Source organism: Dromiciops gliroides, chromosome 5 (assembly GCF_019393635.1).
Source record: "Dromiciops gliroides isolate mDroGli1 chromosome 5, mDroGli1.pri, whole genome shotgun sequence".
NCBI classification, from domain to species: Eukaryota; Metazoa; Chordata; class Mammalia; order Microbiotheria; family Microbiotheriidae; genus Dromiciops; species Dromiciops gliroides.
In genome coordinates this window covers 18039854-18061124 of record NC_057865.1, presented here as the reverse complement: position 1 = coordinate 18061124, position 21271 = coordinate 18039854, and the positions used below count along the sequence as shown (strand labels likewise).

At 42.6% G+C, this 21271-nt stretch overlaps 1 protein-coding gene across 1 annotated transcript in view; it reads right to left on the bottom strand.

Annotated features, from left to right (window-relative positions):
• TAX1BP1 (Tax1 binding protein 1) overlaps positions 1-16820 on the bottom strand; it is a 66594-nt gene extending 49774 nt beyond the window's left edge. Inside the window, 4 exon segments of the mRNA XM_043964965.1 lie at positions 191-378; positions 4685-4787; positions 9463-9643; positions 16623-16820. Of these exon segments, the coding sequence (XP_043820900.1) occupies positions 191-378; positions 4685-4787; positions 9463-9636 (465 nt within the window). The 5' untranslated portion in view covers positions 9637-9643; positions 16623-16820.
• Between the last annotated feature and the right edge of the window lie 4451 nt (positions 16821-21271).

The following is a 21271-nucleotide window of genomic DNA, read 5'->3' as shown; positions in this document are numbered from 1 at the left end:
AGCACTTCAGGCGTTGATTCTCACAACTGTGTGAAGTGGGTGCTGAAAAGGCCTTTAGACAGAGGAATGGCAGCAGGTTCCCACCTCAGATGTTGCTGGTTCTAAAGCCAACATTCTACCCACTAATATCCAGCTGCCTCAATGATTGTCTAAATCTCTTAAAACAAGAGCAGTTCTGTTTCTAACAAACCTCCAGCAGGCCAGCTTTTGTAGTCACCACCAACATGTCGGAATTTCCTTCATCTTCCATAGTCAGCAGTTCCTCAACTGGAGAAGATGCTCGAAATTGGAATGGTGTACTTGCTCCTCGAATTTCACCCTTATGGGTAACATAACAGAACTGATAAAATTCTCCATCATCATTTGGAAGGTAATACCCTGAGAGAGAAAGGGCAATAACCAAAATCAAACAAGTGTTTACTGAGCATGCACCACGTACCCAGCAAAATACTAATACCAAATAGAGAATGTTTTCTAACGATCTCAAAGGTTTTGTCCCTACTTGTCTCCCATGCTTTGTACTTTCATCATCATCCTTTTCCACATTCCCTAATCCTAATTGCAGTGAAGTAACTGCAAAAAGTCATTTGTTCAAAAGGTACCAAAGTAGGAGTAAGACCAATAGTTAAGTGTCTATTTTAATATCTATTGCCTTAAAAATAGGACAGGTTGGGGCAGCTAGATGGTGTAGTATATAAAGCACCGGCCCTGGATTCAGGAGGACCTGAGTTCAAATCCGGCCTCAGACACTTAACACTTACTAGCTGTGTGACCCTGGGGGGCAAGTCACTTAACCCCAATTGCCTCACCAAAAAAAAAATAAAAATAAATAGGACAGGTTAATAAAGTCTATTGGTTCTTTTCCTCATCATGAGCATCTCGAGTTCTTTAGAGTAAAAGCTACATAAAACAACAATAACAATAACACTCCTGACTGATTAATGTATCTCAATTTTTAAAAAATTCAGGACTAAAATATTTTCATTTAAAATTTCACAATAAAAAAATAAATAAAATTTCACAATGAAATATATTCCATACTTAGTAAAGATTTGATATTTAAGAAAGGAAAAAAACTACCAAATACCAAAAAGGCAAAAACCTTCTGACATCAGAAAATTATGGTTACTGTATCTTTTGCAATGGAAGGGGAAATTATGCAAAGTTAGAGATTAACATTATTTAAGAACAGTTTCCACTATGGGTTATTAGTGATGGGAGGCATAGAGATAAGTGAACTACCCAAGGTAACATGGCCAGAGATGAAGTAAATACTGACTCTGTCCAGCACTCCTTCCATTACAACATCATCGAGCACAAAAATGAGACTACAAAGAATCAGAAACAAAGGAGACTGAGGAATGGCTAAGTAAACTATGAGTCTAACATGAATGTAATGAAATATTCCATGTCCTAAGAAACAATTACTATTAAAAACACAGGTGGACATGAGAAAAACAGATAAAGTAAAGACGAACCAAACTTACATACCTGACAAGAATGTAAATTGAAATAACAAAAATCAAAACCAAAAAATGAGTAATTATAATAACCAGGGCTTGACACTAGAAGCAAAGAAACACAAATTCTTCCTTTTCTTTGTAGAGCTCGGGGGAAGAGAGGTAGAGCACACTGAGTGTAGGATGTGATGGCTGCGTATTGCTTAGTTTTGCTTAGTTTTTTCCTTTCTTTTTTATAAGAGTTAGAACTCTATTCATAATGAAAAATGATCTCTACCTTCAAAGAGAAACAATGAACTGTGAGTTCAGAGTGAAACCTATTGTTTTTCACTTTATTTTTCTTGTTTTGGTTGTTGTTGATAACATGGCTAATAAAGAAATAAATTTTGCATGACTCCACATGGTTATATCGCTTGCCTTCTCAATGACCAGGGGGAAGGCATAGAAAGAGGGAGGGGGGGAGATTTTGGAAAAAAAATTAAAAGAATGTTACATTTTTTTTTAAATACAGAGAATTCTTACTCTAGACAGAGAAGAGGGAAAGACTTATAGTAGGAAAAAAAAAAGAAAACTAAAAATGGGTTTCATTGCTCAGATTTCATATAGATTTAGTATTGCGGCATTAGTCAATTGCGGAAATTACCAAATTCATGTATATAATTTCAATACATTAAAAAGTCCTCAGGGGCAGCTAGGTGGCGCAGTGGATAAAGCACCGGCCCTGGATTCAGAAGGACCTGAGTTCAAATCTGGATTCAGACACTTACTAGCTGTGTGACCCTGGGCAAGTCACTTAACCCCCGTTGCCCCGCCCAAAAAAAAAAAAAGTCCTCCCTAGCATAGTTTTGCTGCCAAATACTTTAGTCATCAGAACAGCTTTAAATTTATATTTCATAAGCAATCATACTAATAACTACTATCCTGACACAAATATTGCACTGGTTAAGTATACAATGGTTTTTATAAACAAGACACTTTCACAAAACATAAAAATGCATTTGATACTTGTCTTCTTTTGGGGCTACCCTGGGAAATGGAAGTGATACAAAAACTAACAATATCTTTTTCTTAAAAGATCAGGTAAATTAACAAGTGGAATAGCTAAATAAATAGAACCTGATTCCATTTTATTCAAATAATCAAATACTTTTAAAAACTTACTAAATTATAATTAAAATTATCAATCTTACATTTCAGTAAAAAGAAAACTGGAGACAATACAACTTTTCCAGAATAGCAGGGAATTCTTTAGAAAACTCTGATCTCATTAATAAAGCCAAATAACTCACTGTGAGCCTGCTCATACTCCATACACAGCTCAATCTGTTACTTCTGCCTCCAAGTAAAATAATCGTTCCCCACACTCCTAGTGTAGACACTGCCTTCCACAGACATAGATCAAATAATAAATCATAGAGTCACTTATTCTAATTGAACATCTATCTAATTTTTTATCTTATAAAATCACAGTCCCATTAGACCCGAAAGGCACCTTAGAAATAATCTAAGACAGATCAAAGGACCAGTGGCAAGACAAGGTAAGAGCTACCTGCTCAGATACTTCCCAGAAAAGTGAGCTTCACTTTCCAAGATGATCCAGAGCCACCTGCCTTGCTGTTCCTTGCATAAGACAATGCTTTCTCCAACCTCATCCCTTTTCATTGGCTGTCACCATACCCAGAACATGCCTTGGTCTTTGCCCCCTGGCTTTCAAGGGCCCACTTAAATCCAATCTGCAATAGGCTTTCCTGGAGAGCCCCCATCCTCCACCCTCCTCCCCCTCCCCAGGTAGTGCCCCGCCTTTGAGGTTCTCCCTTCTCTAATTTACCTAACATATATCTCATACATACACAGTTGTACTTGTCTCTCCCATTAGGACTGTGTGGGCAGAGACTGTGTTTTGCCTTTATGCACAGTACCTGGCACACAGTAAACATTTAATAAATGCTTGCTGACTGACTGCCTTTAAATACTGCCATTTAACAGAGAAGCCAAGAAGGAGGTGGGCCATCCCACTGTGTCCACTGTGCTAATAGCTGAATTCTCATTAATCAGAAAATCCTCCCACAATGACCAAGAAATCAATACCATATTCACAAGACAAGCAAGGGGCTCCATCAGGATCCCATGGCCATGTTTCCTTACAGGCAACAGTCTTACACCATTGGATGATTTGTTTCCCAAGGGTCAAGTCCAAGCAGGAACTATAGGAGACATTTGCCTTGGGCCCTTGATATTGCCAATATTTCTTCCCATTCTAAGATCACTACTAAAATTCTTAAAGTTTACTCTGAAACTGACATGAAAATAGACTGTTTAGGGAACATAGATGAAAGAAAAACAAAATCATTTACCATAAATTGAGCTGGATAAAAATCTATTATTATCTGCACTGAAAGATTAGGGAATGAGGTGTGTGATAATCATTAATAATATGTTGGGGGACTCAGTGATCTCTTTATTCCCACCCTCCCCCCCAACTCCAAAGGCAAGGTGTCCTTGAAAGTAAGATTCATCTGTGTCGATGGAATCTTGGGTGGAGAGAGATCAGTTTAGTTAGCTGAAAGACCTATATGACCACACCCAGGTGGTAATTACTGTGCTATGATCAGCTTGGTGGGGAGGGGGTAAGGGTTTCTTACATTTTTTTCTCTGATGTCATTCTTATCAAGATTTGAGTGACCACAATCACACATCCCAGACTTCATTTTAATATAACACCTCCAAATCATGTCAACCAATTACATTTGATTGCCACCTGATGGGCCTCCTACAGTTAGAAAGGTATATAAACTGTGACCCCAATGCCATTAGGGGTCTTTGGTCTGAGAGAGATGGACAATAAGAACATCCTTTTATTAATACCCGCCTGCCGATTGATAAAATTAATAGAATATAATATAAGACATGAAACCATGTATCATATTTTTAATCATCACAGGTGCTTTTTTTGGGGGGGGGGGGGAGGGGGGGGAGGCAATTGGGATTAAGTGACTTGCCCAGGGTCACACAGCTAGTAAGTGTTAAGTGTCTGAGGCTGGATTTGAACTCAGGTACTCCTGACTCCAGGGCTGGTGCTCCATCCACTGCGCCACCTAGCTGCCCCCAGGTGCATTTTGATAAATAAAACTTGTCTCAGTCCCCCAGCCTCAATAACCACATAACTAAACAGAATATTACAATAGATAAAACTTTGTTTAAAAAAGTTTGACAGGAGGTCTCACCTTGAAAGGACAATAAACAATTCACTGTTGATCCTTCCACATAATGTTCAGGCATTGGGGACCATAAAAATGTATAATAATCCCGAGCTGTACTCCAACCAACCTGAAAGAAAACACCTAAATGAATAGTTTGACTACAAATAAATAGTTCATGATCACATTATAATCTTGCAACATGCCAAAACATACCACTTTACTGCATCCTAAAGCTAAAATATACATTTAATAATGTTGACAAATTATTAATATTTTAACAAGCATGTCAAATTTTATGAATTTCTATTAAGCTATTAACTAATGCTATAAAAAGATCCTATATAAAAACTGAATCTGAGTGCATGTGAATAGAGGAAAGAAATGTGACAGCAATTATCAAAACAATTTAGTACTACTTAAAAGTAGAAAAGACAATCAGTAGTACAGATGAGGTACCCCACATAGTACCATAGTGTTTGATAAACCCAAAGACCCCAGCTGTTGCAAGGTCTCACTATTAGACAAAAAGTGTTAGAAAAACTTAGAAAGTGGTCTGGTAGAAATTATGTTTACTTCAACACCTCACACCATATGCAAGGACAAGTGCCCACACATGGATAATGTCTTAGATATAAACGGTCATATCTAAATGAGTTACAGGAGCAAGAAAGGAAATTACCTATCACAAGCACAGATGGAGGGAGAGTCCAGGACCAAACAAGTTATCAATAAGGATCTTAACAAGATAAAATGGACAATCGTAATTACATAAAACTTAAAAGTTTTTGTACAAACAAAATGAATGCTAGGGAAACAGCAAACTGAGAAAAGTCTTAGCAACCAGTTTCTCAGATAAAGGTCTTATATCCAAAATATAAGGAACTGATGTTTATACACACATACAGATATCTATCTATCTATCTATCTGACAAGAGCCCTTCCCAAATAGATTAATGGTCAAAGAGTATATAAACAAGCAGTCTTCAAAGGAAGAAGTTCAACCTATCTACAGTCATATCAAAGAATGCTCCAAATCCCTACAACTTTGAGGTCCCACTTTACACCCATCAGATTGACAAAGATGACACTGCTAGAGAACTACAAGAAAATAAAAACACTAATGCACAGTCTGTGGTGTTGCCAATTCATCCAGTCATTCTGGAATTCAATTTTGGAACTGTGCCCCTAGTTACTAAACTGTGCATATTCTTTTGATCAAGGGAAACCACTGAGGTCTATGCCCCTAGAGATCAAAGAAAGAGAAAAAGAATCCACAAATACAAATGTTTACAGGAACTCCTTGCTAAAGCTTTCATTGAGGGAATGGCTGAACAAATCCTAGTACACAAATATAATGAAATATTGTTGTGCATTAAGAAATGCTGAAAAGGACAGTATTTAAGAAGCCCAGGAAAAGCAACATTCAGAACTGAAAAGCAGGGGGGCAGCTAGGTGGCGCAGTGGATAAAGCACCAGCCCTAGATTCAGGAGGACTTGAGTTCAAATCTGGCTTCAGACACTTGAAACTTACTAGCTGTGTGACCCTGGGCAAGTCACTTAACCCTCATTGCCCCCCCCCCCCAAAGAACTGAAGCAGAACAAGGACAACAATTTGTATAATAACAATACTGTAAAGATAAACTAGATAAGGTGTTAGAACTTGGAATGGATGTAATGATGTGCTACCCACCACTTCCTAGCAAGAAGCATGATGGCCTTAAGGTGCAGAACGAGACATTTGTGAATATAGCAGATGCATGGACTTGTCTTGCTTAACTATCTATACTTACGTTACAAAGATTGGGTTTTGGTTTTGTGTTTTTTTCACTGGAGGGAGAGGGATTTGGTGGGAGAGCAGGGCTAGCAATAATGTCGCCATATAAGCAGTAAGCGGGTCACTGAAGAACTTTCTAAAATTCACAGAAGAAAACGAAATTCCAAAGAGGAAACAGAGAAGCAGGAGAGCTACTAGGACCATTAAATTATATACTTAAGAAAAGCAAGCCATATATAATGATTCAGTTTCATATATGATAAATCCTCATTTTTCTACTCTCCTTGGTAAAGGGGTTTGAACAGGCAAGAGGAAGATGGAGGAGAGAGAACAGGGGAGTGCAAAAGAGATGAAAGGAGAACAGGTAAGGAAAGGAGAGGGAAGGGAGGAAGAAAGGAGGAGGAGACAAGGAAAAGGAAGAGAAGGAAGCTAATCTTCTATATTCTTAATTATAAACAAGCTATTAACATTCAATATGTTTTTATCTATGTGACAGTTTATTTCCATTATGAAAGAGTAGAACTAAGTAGAACTAAGAACTGAAACACTACCAGGAAAAGATCTGTCAATACCAAGAAGGAGAAATGAGGCCAAGGTGGCTCAGTGGATAAAGCACCAGCCCTGGAGGGGGACCTGAGTTTGAATTTGGCCTCAGACAATTGGGTCACTGAACCCTCATGAGAGAGAGAGAGAGAGAGAGAGAGAGAGAGAGAGAGAGAGAGAGAGAGAGAGAGAGATGAAGCCAAAAAAGTACACAATCTGGAAAGGGAGAGGCTAACTGCTAGTGCACGAGAGTCAAAATTGAAAATTGTGTCATAATGCCTACTTGGAATAGAAGAAAGGGCAGAAGATTCTTCACTAACACATGACTAAGCAAGCTAACAGGAAGAAGAGCCAGGAGAGGAGGGTTCCTATACCGACAAAAATTCCTGACTTAGATGTGAAAATCAGCATCCAGTCATTCCATGTGCTGGGGTGCCAACCATTGGACATGACTTGAAAACACACTCACTCGGGAGCCCACATCAACCTAAAACACAGCCATCCAGAAAAAATCACACTCTGCCTGTCTCGAAGTGTTTCTAAACAAATGCACCAGCCAAAGCAAAGTTCCAAGAAAGGAAGGTCCTGTAGAGTGGGTGACTGACAGTGTTAGACCTGGAATTTTAATTAAAAAGTCTTCACAATACTGGTGACAAAACATTGTGGCTCCCTCTTTCATAAAAAGTGCTTCACAATGCTTTTCCACTACAGCTCACAGCCTCTGAGAGCTGGCTCTCTTGACTCTTCCAGTGGCCTCTCATGCCTCCTACTTCCTGACCTCCAACTCTAGTGAGCACTACCGAGTCCTGCTCCCTCTCTTCCCCCTAGGCTGACCAATGTTACTCAAGCACCTTTCAAGGCCTGTCACCCATCTTCTACTCCCCGTGTTTAGGTGTACCCCATTCCCATCAGTGATATCATATGCTCCCATGGATTCAACCTGCAGCTTTATATACTCCCACATCTCCAGACTCATCTCTCTCCTGAGCTCCAGTCCCCCTTTTCCAACAACCCACCGGACATCCTCACCTATACATATCTACCTGCCCTAGAGGCGCCTCAAACGTTTATCATCTTTGAGTCCCTCTTTCCAAAACTCAGCCCCCTTCCTAACTTCCCTACTTCTATTAAGGCAACTACCATTTCTCCAAGTCACCCAGGGCCCTCACTAGTCATCTTAACCTTTGTCTTGACACTGGAGTCCAATGACTCTGGAGGACAGATTGAGGTTGACAACTTTGAGCAGCTCTGCCTCACTCAAATCCAATTCACACAAGTCAAAGACATCACACTCATATCACTGGTCCTCTTTGAGAATGAAAGATGAACAAACAACACTAACCACACCCAGGTTCATCATAGTGTACACGGCCACTATGTGGAATTTATTTCTCTGGACTGTTTACTTTTCATAAGTCTTTTCCTTTTCTTCTCTCTTTTGTTAATTGGAGGGTTGGGAGGAAGGAGTTAGCAACAGTGAGGCCAAAAAATGAAGCCTTGGAACCAGTTTTTTTTAATGCACAGAAAAAAACAGAAGGAAGCACAGAGAGACAGGCAAGATGGTTGGAAGGAATATGGAAGGAATGAAGATTCAGTTTCATATAGAATCTTCTTTTTGTGTTGTGCTGTGAGGGGTGCTAAAGTGCAGAATGAAAAAAAATTTATAAAGAAAAAAACTATACAAGCCAAATTCATTTAAAACAAACTACAAATTATTTTGGTATAACCAAGTTATATTTAAGTAAATAATACTTAGAATCACATCATCGGGGCTGCTAGGTGGCACAGTGGATAGAGCACCAGCCCTGGATTCAGGAGGACCTGAGTTCAAATCCAGTCTCAGACACTTAACAATTACTAGCTGTGTGACCCTAGGCAAGTCACTTAACCCCAATTGCCTCACCTAAATAAATAAATGAATGAATGAATGAATGAATAAATAAGTAAATGATTAAAAAAAGAAATCACATTATCTAGAAGCCCATAAGGAAAGTAGAACAGGGCAGTGATTAAATTAAGGCAAGGAATCTTGACCTTTTTTGTGACTCTCTTTGGCAATGAGATGAAGCCTATGGGTCTTTTTGTAAAAATTCTTATATGCATAAAACAAAAAATATAGGATTACAAAGACCAATACTATTGAAATGCAGCTATTGAAACGTTCCAAAAGCAAGTTCACAAACCAACAAGAACTGAAGTCTGGCATAAGGAGTTCCCAGGAAGGAAACACCATCTCCCAATATAAATTGGCAATTACTTTGTTACAAAGAGAAAACAAATGTTCTAACTCCAATAAAATAAATTTGTGATCACTTTGTTCTTATTTGTCTTAAGAAATTACAGTTACAGAGAAATAATGGGGGCAGCTAGATGGCTCAGTGGATATATATATCCATATATATATCATATATATATATATATATGCGGTAAACCATCATCCAATCACCTGCCTAAATCTGTGGAATATATGTTCAAATGTTCTTACCTTAAAAATGCCAACCCAGTCTTTTGGGTGTGGATGAATATACTGGGTCAAGGTATAGTGACATTCAAGGTGGGTATTGGGAAGATAACTCTTGGCCACATTTTGAAAGATGACGTGTGCAAAGTTGGAAGTCTGAAGAGTGCTTGACAACGGGACTTCTTGAAAGGATGTCATAGCTTATCTGTAAGAAGTTATTAAAAGAAATCTTAGTAACTTATTTCATTTTTGGCAATCTTAAGGTAAAAAAAGTCCATCTATGGCAAAAGCGCAAAAGCACTGATAGTGATAACATCCTTCATAAGACCATCACTGACACTTCATTGAATGTCAGTGTTAGAAAACATCGAAGTCCCAATCTTACCTGAAGACATCTAATATGTAGTCATGAATGAAAGAAGGAAAGAATGAATAGAAAAGCCAGGCTGAGATGAAGAATACAAAACAAGAGCTTATATTCTAATAGGGCACACTGACTTTGCAATACATACAAGGGAGTGATGGCCAGTCAAGGGGAAAAATGTAAATTTGCTGGAAGACCTCTGAAAAGAAACTTACTCTCACTTAAGGCAGCCCATTCTAATTTTTGGACAATATATCTCAAGTTGACAGTTAATTAATAGCATTTTCCATAATCTCAGGGCCAAATCTACCTCTTGGCAACTTCTACCCATCATTCCTGGTTCTATCTCCTAGAATCAAACAGAACAAGTTTAATCCTGCAAACACTTATTATATAACCTATTACATGTGTCAAGCCCCGTGATACACACTGGGGACACAGACAGAAATGAAACAAGTCCTGTTCTCAAGTGATAGAATGTAGAGGTATAGCACAGGCTAGTGGGCAAAATTCTCAGGAAATTACAGAGTCCTCTGTAAAATAAGGGGCTTAGACCAGGCTGTTTAGTCTGAGGTCCAATTTGAACATTTACTCTGTGACCCTCACTCACATAGAAGTATATACAAAATAAATACCTAGTAGTTTGGGGGCTTCATGTAGATGGTGGTCTTATAGGAAACTCCGGATTAGGAGCAGAGAAGAGAGTTCAGGCTTAGGAGATGGCCAGAGGAAATGGAAAGAGATTGGAACGTCATGGATGAGAAATCTGGGGGGGGGGGGTGCCCTTAATTTGGCTGACCATTAAAGATAAGCCAAATAATGAATGATAAGGCTAGAAAAGTCAGGTTGGGACCAAGTTATGAAGGATTGTCAATGCCAAACGGACTTGGACTTTGAATAGGGAGGGCAGTATGACATGGCCGGACCTGAACTTAAGGACAATCACTTTTACAGCCCTGTAGAGGGGAGAGCAAAGGAAGGAAAAATTGATCCCTCTTCCCAATCCATGATAGCCCTTTAAATATATGCAACAACCACATGCCTCTCAAATCTTCTTGAGGCTAAATATGACCACTTTCCCATGGATCTGGAGGCCCTTCAGCCTCCTGGCTGCCCTCCTGCTTACAATCCCTATCAGAGAGTTAACAACTGTAAACAAGTGGGCCATGAGGACATTTATTGTGAGACATGCCAGCAATATGGCTCAGAAAGTTAAGCAAGTCGAGGAGGACTAGGACAAAGTTCAAACAAAGCGAATAACATATTCTAATATATAAGAACAACCGAAAAAGCCTTGGCTCTGTGTCTGTTGCAACCTAAAAGCAACTAGCCCCAGAGGCTTTGCCACTCTCTGGCTGGTGACCCACAAGGCATGGGTGTGGGCCCAGCCAGGCCAAGCAGGGTGGAGTGAAGAGCAGAGAGCTTCCACCTTAGCACAGGTAAACACAATGTTCCTCCATCTGTCCCAGGACTTGTTACCTACCTCATCCATCCAAAACTACTGGCTTCTCACCAGTTATTTAAATAACAGATGGGGGGGGCGCTGTCTTTAGACTTAGAGAGCTGCCTGAGGCAGAGAGATGAAGTCACTTGCCTCTCTCTTCACAGCCAAGATAAGCATATGTCAGAGGCGGGTCTGAAACCCATGACTCCCAGCCTCTCTTCTAGTCACTGGAGGTGCTACCACCTCTCCAAGAGATGACTTCGTTCTCAGCTCATACTGGGCCTCCCTGCTCCACAGCAATCCTTCCACTTTCCCAACTGCCTCCCACTCCCCAAGGATTGGTCAAAACTTTACTTCTACAGTATCAGTGACAGTCCTCCTCTCCACCCATGCTAGTTCAAGACCTTATCACTTCTTGTCATTTCAAGAGCCTAACTATGCTCCAAGATCTCCTCTACATAAGAGTACAATGGATTCTTCCCTCCTATGCTCAAGAATCTACGACTTTCCACTGCCGCTACAACCTACTTTTCCAGTATTATTTCCTATCGTCCCTTCCATGCATTCCGAATTTAAGCTACATGGGACCTTACAAAAGCTGCATTCCATTTCTTTTTCCTCTGTGTGGAACACACCCCTCCTCATTTCCACTTCTTAGAAGCCATAGCTTCTCTAAGGCTCAGTCTCTGGGCTACTTCCTATGGGAAGCTAATTCCCTAGTTGTTTGTGTCCTCTCCTTAAAATTATCGTGTTGACATATCTATTTTCAATTTAACTCCTTCTTATAAAGAATAAAATTGGTACAATTCCACTGTTTGAAGTTACTGCAAAATTTACCAAAACACATTATTATAACATGTAACAGAACATTCCAGAGAAGAATTTATATTTAGAATTTAAATTCAGCTGAAATATTTGAACAGAGGATCTCAAACATTAGATACAGAACCCCTCCTGACCTGATATATTCCTAAACTGGGGGCAGCTAGGTGGCGCAGTGGATAGAGCACTATCCCTGGATTCAGGAGGACCTGAGTTCAAATCCGGCCTCAGACACTTAACACTTACTAGCTGTGTCACCCTGGGCAAGTCACTTAACTCCAATTGCCTCAGCAAAAAAAAAAAAAAAAAAAGATCCTTCCTAAACTGGTCACTCCTGCAATATTGTCCTAAGGACAATGTCTGCTCAAACAGAATAGCAACCAACAGGATATTCCAATTCCCACGAAGGACTAACAACCACCCTTCCCCTTCTAGCCTTTGACACCAGCACTGCCTATCCTGGTGATTTTAAGGCTCTGAGAAGATGGAAAGTACTTTTTCATGAAAAGAGTTAGAAATATCTGCTTAAAATAAAAAGATCTTGCTGTGTGCCTTTGTGTTACCCAAGCCAACTAGCCAGTGGGTTGGCACAGTGCTAGGGAGGCCAAGGCCACTGATTTAATAATCCCCTTGCAGGGGGGGGGGGGGGGAAGAGAAGGATAAAGGGAGGACAATTTCCTCCTTCCCAAACTCCAGTCAGTCACATCTCATAGATGTCAGATCTTGAAGTCCTGAGCATAAAACTCCTATGATGTCATGGAATGCCATAAAATTCCCAGAGCTAATCTAGGGGAACAGTACTTTTCTTCTACCTTTTAGACAAAAGGGCAAAGTGAGTCAAAAAGCATTTATTAAATGCTTATTATGTGTCAGGCAGTGTCCAAAGCACCGGGAACACAAACAGAAAATAAAGAATATAATTTTGAAACAATAATTACCCACCCTAAGGAGTGTTGGTTTTTTGGTCATTGGACTTGTTTGAATTTTCACATCTACATTATAAAAAATTAAATTCAAAACAAAAATGTTTCTGTGGTAATGGCTACTACACTGGAGGGGGATTTTCTGTTAGAATGACAATATTTACATTTATAAATTTTCACGGTACTAATATGATTATTCTATAAATGTCATGTGCTCTGAATTATTTTAAGCCTATTGCAAGTAACTTTCAATACATATTATAGTATGAAAATGTTTGGAGTTTATTAAAGCAGGGCTATCTCGTGATTTTTCTTCCCTTCTATTATAACCAATTTCATATCTTCAAAACATCAGAAATTAACGATGAATTCACTGACTTGTCATATGGACTAAAGAATCCTTTCTATCAGTTGCCTCCAAATTCTACTAATCTTGTTTGTCTTCATCTGCTCCCTCAACCCCTGACTCTACATTTGTGAATAGTTTCCAGTAGTCTCCAACAGACTCCCTCCCTTTCTTTTTCTCCCCAGAAGCCAGGGAAGAGTCCCCCAAAAGACACACCACCTTCACTGTTTGGAAAAAGTACTGTGATGATTAAAAATAGAAACTTAGTATCTCGGTAATTTAATCATTTTATCAATATGGTCAACAGGATATTAATAAAAGGAGGTCTATGGCTGTCACTCTCTATCACTCAGAGAACAAATCTAATCAGTTAGCATTATTCAAATCTAATTAGTTGACAAGATTTGGAGGTGGGTTTTATTAAAATGAAGTCCAAGGGGCAGCTAGGTGGTGCAGTGGATAAAGCACTGGTCCTGGATTCAGGAGTACCTGAGTTCAAATCCGGCCTCTGACACTTGACACTTACTGGCTGTGTGACCCCGGGCAAGTCACTTAACCCCATTGCCCCGTAAAAAAAAAAAAAGAAAGAAAGAAAACATAACGACCAATAGTATATACTATTTCACACACACACACACACACACACACACACAATAGCCCACTTCCACAATTCATACTGCCTAAACCAAAATCTCCAATTAAGTCCTAGGATTCTTACACCAGCTACATTATAAAGTCTTTGAACAAAAATTCTTAATCTTGATTCTCAAGGCAATAATTTCATTGTGCATTTCTGTATACAGTCTTACAGTTCACTGTGAACCAGTGGGAGCTCAATAAATACAATTATCTACACACTTCTCTAGGAAGTTTTCAGTCCCATAAGGACATAGGATTGTTGGTTATGTTTTCTTCTAGAATATTAATGATAGTCAACATTTCTATATACTGTACATATTATCTCATTTGATCTTCACAAGAACCTCATAAGGTCAGTGCTATTATCCCTGAAAGCTGAAAGAACTTTTAGGCTATCATAGCTAGCAAGTCTCCTTGACTCCAAGTCCTGGGACCAAACTATGTTATCAAGCTATGCTGTGCTACCCATTTCACTTAAATGAGTGAAATACATATAAAACACTCTAAAAATTCATAAATTAAGTCAGTTGTCATAAAGCTTTTTCTCCAGTGGCCTTATGTAATTTATCACTCCTAAACATTAGCATACAGATGATACAAATTGGAAATGGACCTGTGATTTTAAAGAACTTCCTGGATGAGGAAAACTGCAGTCAAGAGCCTGCTCTTCAACTTCCAGTCACAGTCATGGAGAACTAAGGGCTTAGGGGACTTGCCCAAGCTCACAAAGCCAGTCCTTGTCAAAAGCAGGAGTTAAACCCAGATCTTCTACCCTCTGAATCCAACTCTCAGGGGAAAAAATAAACAAATAAAATCAAGCAACTTTTAAGCAAGCAAATTACTGAAAACTATGAGCCAGTGTTAAATGTTACTATTCTTAGTGAGTGACATGCATGTAAAGAAATGTTGTATCTCTATATCCATTGTTAAAACTACCGTACAATGGGGGTGGGGCGGCTAGGTGGGGAAGTAGATAGAGCACCAGCCCTGGATTCAGGAGGACCTGAGTTCAAATGTGGCTCAAACACTTGACACTTACTAGCTGTGTGACCTTGGGCAAGTCACTTAACCCTCATTGCCCTGCCAAAAAAGAAAAACTAAGTACAATGTCACGCTGCGTTTTAACCCCATCTTCCACCTGAGGAAAAACCAACACTTAGAAAGCTTCGAATTATCCATGCTTTAGCTCACTCCCGACAACAGCAGCTAAGTTCTTGTACCACAAGAGCCCTTCAGCACTGGAAAAAGCAGCGGCCTTTGCAACCCTCTGGCTCGCACAGGACCACCTAGACTCGGTCACTGAGGAGCCGATTGCTTGAGAGGAAGCTGCCTACAAGCAGGTAGCAAGCACCCCACTTTATTTCATACACAGCTAAGAGGAGCACATTCAGTGTACAGGGTCAGTAAGTCTGGCTTAAAAAGGAGAAGCCACAAGGTCTGTCTGCATGGCTATTTAAAGCGGTTAAGAATCAACTCCGCATCCAAGCCCTGGGTGGGAAGGAGGCCTGTTCAACACCTGCCACGTGCCAGGCGCTGCTAAGCCCTTTAGGGACCCTGTTCTCCGTGTTTCGTCCCCACAACAATCCCGGGGTCGGCGCTATTATTGCATCACTTTACACCAATTCGGAGACTGAGGCAGGCAGAGGGTTTCGCAGCCTGGAAGTGTCCGAGGCCAGATGTGTCCTCAGGTCACCCAAACTCCAAGCCCCGGGCTCTGCAGCCCCCCAGCAGTGAAGGGAACTCCTGGGTACAGAGTCCCTCCCCTCCCTGAAAGACAGATGGCCACTCATCAGTCCGAGTGTGGCCGCCTGGTGTGCCCAAAGTTAAGGACACACAAATGCTAAATCACGGGCAGGGTTTCGCCGACCCACTTCGCCTTACTCCCCCCCGCCCCAATTTCTTTAGACATTTCTTTAAAATCCTCAAAGTTCTGACGCCTTGGACCGACGCCCCCCCCCCGCTCTGCACCCCAAAGTCAGGGAAATGTGGCAGACGCCAGCGCTGCCCCACTCCCGGCCATCCGATGACCCCTAGGTCCGGAGGTCAGTGGGAGCAAGCTGGGGGGGGGGGCGACGGCAGAGGTTGGGCCTATTCCGGAAGTTCGCGGGTCCGGGAAAAGCCGCGCTGGCCCCGCCCCCGCCGGCCCCGCCCCCGCCCCGTCAGACACAAACACCGGCTCCGGGACGCGTCGCGCGCGCTCCCCCCTCCCGGCCCCACGGAGCTCCCCGGGACCCCCGCCAGCGGGTCTTCCATCGCACCCCCTCCCCGCAGAAAGTTTTCAGATGAGCAAGGGTCCCCCTCAGCTCCACGGGGCTCTGGCCTCCCTTTCTTTAAGGCCCCGCCCCGCCCCCGAGGCCAAGTTTGTTCTAAGTAGCGCTCAATGGGCACCTACTGTATACACGCCGAGCCTATAAAGGCAGCCCGAAGGGCCGCGGCGGGGGGTGGCAGGAGCCCGCGCCCCCACAGTCCCCACCCTCAGTCCTCCCCCTTCTCCCGGGTCATGGTTTCCGAAAGTCCTCGTTTTACAAGCGGAGAAACTGAGGCAGGGGCGCCCGTCCCTCCCACCCTCGCGCCCCGGAGCCTCATCCCGCTGCGGGAGCGTCACAATCCCAGCCCGGCCTCCCGCCCGCCAGGCCAGCTCCTCACCCAAGGCAGGGCCGGCGAGGCCCCGGCGAAGGCTGGGCAGCGTCAACAAAGCCTCCCGCTCAGAGTCGCCATCGGCCGCCCGGCGCTTTCCGCCACGGATGGGCTAGAGGGCTCCGTCGCTGAGGGGCGGACGGACCTACGGACTGAAGAGGAAGAACAGGAGGAGGAGGAGCGGGGGAGGGAGGGACGGAGGGAGGGGCGAGCGAGCCGTGACCGCGCGCGTCACTTCCGCCCTTCCGGGAAGCTTGCTTCCGCCGCGCGCGTGCAGCCTCGTTCCTGGGCACGGGGAAGGAAGGAGCGCACAAGGGGCGGGATGCCCAGCGGCGCAGGCGCGATGGCTCCGGGACGCTGCTGCGGTCTGAACCGTCACTCAGGCTCGGCCGGAGCTGAGATCCCGCCCCTTGCACCTTCCCCTCCGGAGCTCCTGCAGAGTGACTGCTGCTAGCTAACTCGGAGGCAGGATTTGAACTTGGGTCGCCCCGACTCTAAGCCCATCTACAGAGGGTAAGCTCTGAGAGGGAAGGGACCGGTGCCCAGCACAGAGTCATAAATGTGTAAATGCCTGAAGTCAGGGGACCTGGGTTCTAAAGTTGCCCTGAGCGTATGACCTTGGGTAAATCACTTCATTTCTGTGCTCCGGTTTCTTCATTAGTACTAGACCGCCTGACCCCAAATCCAGAATCACGTGATCCACAGGCAGCCTGTTCTTGGTCCACGTGACACCATGAAATTGCACTTGTATACAAAGTTAATGTTTTTGTTACCCTTGCGCCTCCTCCCCCCCATGGGGCGCGTGTGTCTGTGTGTGTAAGTGTAACACCCGTGCATTTCATAGATATATACTTCTGGAAGATATATACTTAGATATAAATAACATACTTGCATAAGACAGGACAGGACAGGACAGGATGCGGCCAGCCCGGGCTCGGTACAGTCGCGACTCCAGCTCGCTAGCGAGCCCAGGCTGGCTTGGTTCATCCCCGTCTTGTGATCTGGTCCTGTTAGAAAGTGGCACCGGCCATAACCAGAAGCAGGCGGTGACGTCAGCCCCGGGTCTTTCTGGCCTGGTGTCCCTCAGCGCAGTGCAGTCGGGCCTTAAATTTCCATTCTTAACTCAACGAAATCCGGGAACTTAGTCCCCCCCCCAAATGTTCACGTGTCCATCTTAATGATTTTGTGACATCACCGAGCATCTGTCATCCCCCCTCCAGGTCTATCAGAAGATCAGTCAGCAAGATAAACGGGGGATAAAAACACCACATAATCCAGTAGTAATGTGGAGATGGTGCCTATGCACAAAATGTTAACTGCCAGAAAAAAGTGATGAGAGCTGATGTGTGTATAAAGTTCTATACTCCTTATCTCATTTGCTCCTCCTAATGGCCCTCTGAAATTGATGTTATTTGGGGTTCCCATTTTACAGATGGGAAAACCAAACTCAAGTGAAGTGACTCCACCACTACAAATATCGGGAACGATTCCTGCTTCTGGGTCCAAGCCCACTATTCCCTATTGCCTTTTAATAGAATCGACAGCTAGGGAGTTTAGAGGGAGACATGGCTGCAGATAGTAAGTGCTTGCTAAACTGATCCTCGTAGGTTGGATGGGATCGGTGACCGGAGATCAGGGAAGCACCTACCTCTCCTCTGCTCAGCAATGCCGGCAGCTTGCAGGGGATGCAGAAATGCCAGACAGTTTCTGCTAAACTCAGTCGTTACCACACGTGACTCTGCTGAGGGAGAAGAAAGGAGAAATTGATCAGGACTATTGCAATGACTTCTTAGGAGGTGGGACTCAAATACATCTGGAAGGTTAGCTAGGATTTCAATGTCCACAGAACACTGCAGAGAGAATTCTAGGCAAGAGAAGAGACAGGAGAGAAAGGCCTCCTTACACTTCTCAAAATGGGAAGGAGCTTGGCACATTCTTGAGACAGTGAGAAGACTAACCAGAGGAGAATGAGAAATACAAGTTAGGGATCTGTAGGAAATAAGGTTGGGGGGTAGAGGAACCATGTTATTCAAGCCCTTGAAAACCAGAGTGTCTGCTGGGGGCTTAGAAAAGAGGGAACCATTGGAGCTCAGATTTGAGAAGGGGACCTTGAACCATTTGGATACTAAAGCAGGAAGGATGTTCAGATCCATTCAAGGGGCCAGTCAGTATTGACCTTCTTAGAGGGAGGGGAGGATGCAATTGTGGGAGTACTGCAAGAAAGTTAGACCTAGCTTAAGGAAAGCCTTGAATGTCGGCCTAGGGCGGTATATGGAGCCAATAAGGTTTTTTGAAAAGGGTAGCAGCTTGATGAGAGATTGATTAAGAGGGGGAAACTAGAAGCAAAGAACCTGGTTTTTTTTGTCTTTGCATCCCCAGTAGCTCACACAAGGTGGGTGCTTCCTGATTGAATACAGACCTGAACCAGGGTTATGGCAATTACACAAGTCAAAATGAAAGAATCTCTCCATGATGTGGGGACTGGACATGGATAACCATGACCTTAAGTCAAAGATGCCATAGCTAAGAAAATGACAATGACAAATACAGAAGAAATAGGCAGGTCAGAAAGGGGAGCAACCACAGGGTGGAGGAGCAACAGCAAGTCTGTCTTGTGACATGCTGATGTCCAATCCACCTGTGTATTTATCTTGGACAAGTGCTGCAAATGGGCAGTGTGGAGTTGAGATCAGAACTGAATAGGAAGCTAAGTGCTTGCATTTGGGAAGTTGTATAGGACTTGCAGTGATGATAGAATCATTCCCTGCCATCTTTTGCTTTTGCCAATTTTTCAATATTAGTATTCTTCTAGTGAACAAACCATTTTTTTTTTTTTGGCAGGGCAATGGGGGTTAAGTGCTCAGGGTCACACAGCTAGTAAGTGTCAAGAGCCTGAGGCTGGATTTGAACTCAGGTCCTCCTGAATTCAGGGCCGGTGCTTTATCCGCTGAGCCACCTAGCTACCTCTTGGGACACCTTTAAGGAATCAAAATGATAGATGATCCAAGAGGCATTGAATGGAAGGATGCTTGAAGGATGTCAGGAAACTGTAACCTAGCCTTCTATACAGGAAGTGGGGGCAAAAGGCATCCTCACATACACGTATGCCCAGAAAAGGACCTGTATGGGGGTAAAGGAGGAAGGGATAATAGATGGACAGGTCAAAGGTTGCCCTAGAGCCCAGGAAATGTCAAAAGACCCAGAGCCAAGGACTCCTGCATGAAGATTATATAAAGACAGAGCAACAAGTGCACAAAACAGACAAAAAGGTGTAACGATTGGAATGACGCCACCTGCTAGAGACTTACTGTAGAAGAGTTCCGCCCATGAAGCGAAGGTCTTTGAGGGCAAGACCATGCATGTTTTCTTTGGTGTCAGGAAGTGGGAGGAGGAAGGAAGAGACTGGCGCTCCTCTCTTTCCTTTGGACTCTGGTGGAGAGCGAAGCTAGAAATGTGCTCTCCCTTTAATAGATAGGAATCTAGGCCTTTCTCTCTCTCTTTACCAAATTCTTATTCTCCTTAATAAATGCTTAAAAGTCTAACTCTTGCTAAAGCTTATAATTTATTGGCGACCACTCATTAGATATTTTAGACAGTTTAGCTAGAATTTTAGCCCTTAACAAAGGGAAGGCACTGGCTGCAGTCTGCACTGGCCCAGAAGACCTGCCCTGTTGAGATCACAGATCCATCAGAGTATTAAAGAAGCTTTTCAGTAACTTCAGAGACAGTGGTATGGAATAATAAATAGAAGGCCCCGTGATGTTAGCCAGGGAAAGAGCATGGTTCAAATCTCAATTTGGCTACTGTATGATTGTGGGCAACTCATTAATCTCTCTGAGCCTCTGTTTCCTCATGTATAAAGTAGATCTCACAAAATCTGTCCACCCATCTCGGGATTATTGGGAGGATCAAATGAAATATGTTACTTGAAGTAAAATTACCCAGAGCACATGTAAATAACTGTAAATATCAGTTATTTATTTCCAAAATGCCTGAGTGTTATCACTGGGGCCATAGTCTCTACCCATTAGCTGAAAACCTTGAATGAAAAGATTGAACAAAGAGCAAATGAACGAGCCACGTCAGCAAGATTCCCAGCAGACTGAGCAAACTCTAAAATGCAGAGGGACATGGTTCTATTACACCTGATAATGTTCCTGAGTCAAGGAGGGTTTGATTCCAGACAAGCCCCCCTGATGCTACTTACTGGATCAAGTCACCTAACCACTCACCCTCAATTTTCTCATCCAGAAAATGGGCATAAATCACACTTGGACTATTAATTGACCTAACCCAGCTGTCGTTAAGGAACAAATCAGATAAGAAAAAGAGGAGAAAAGTGTGAGTGTGTGTCTCCTTGTGGCCATAAAAGCTATACAAATATAAATGTAAGCTATTTTTTTTTATACAGCAAAGCTGCTTTTTTTTCTTCTATATTTAAGGTTTGCGTTAAATTCCAATAGAAACAGAATGTGATTAACCAACTTGTCACGGTGTTCTAAATATAGCACCCATTTATTTATACAATCTCCAAATATATACTAAGTGGCTCGAGTTTAATTGGTTTATTAAAAGTTTCTTAACATTTTTGTAAGCAAATTAAGTTGCAGGCCAGATCAGTTACTAAGGCCTTGTGTATTCTAAGTAAAGCCAAAAAT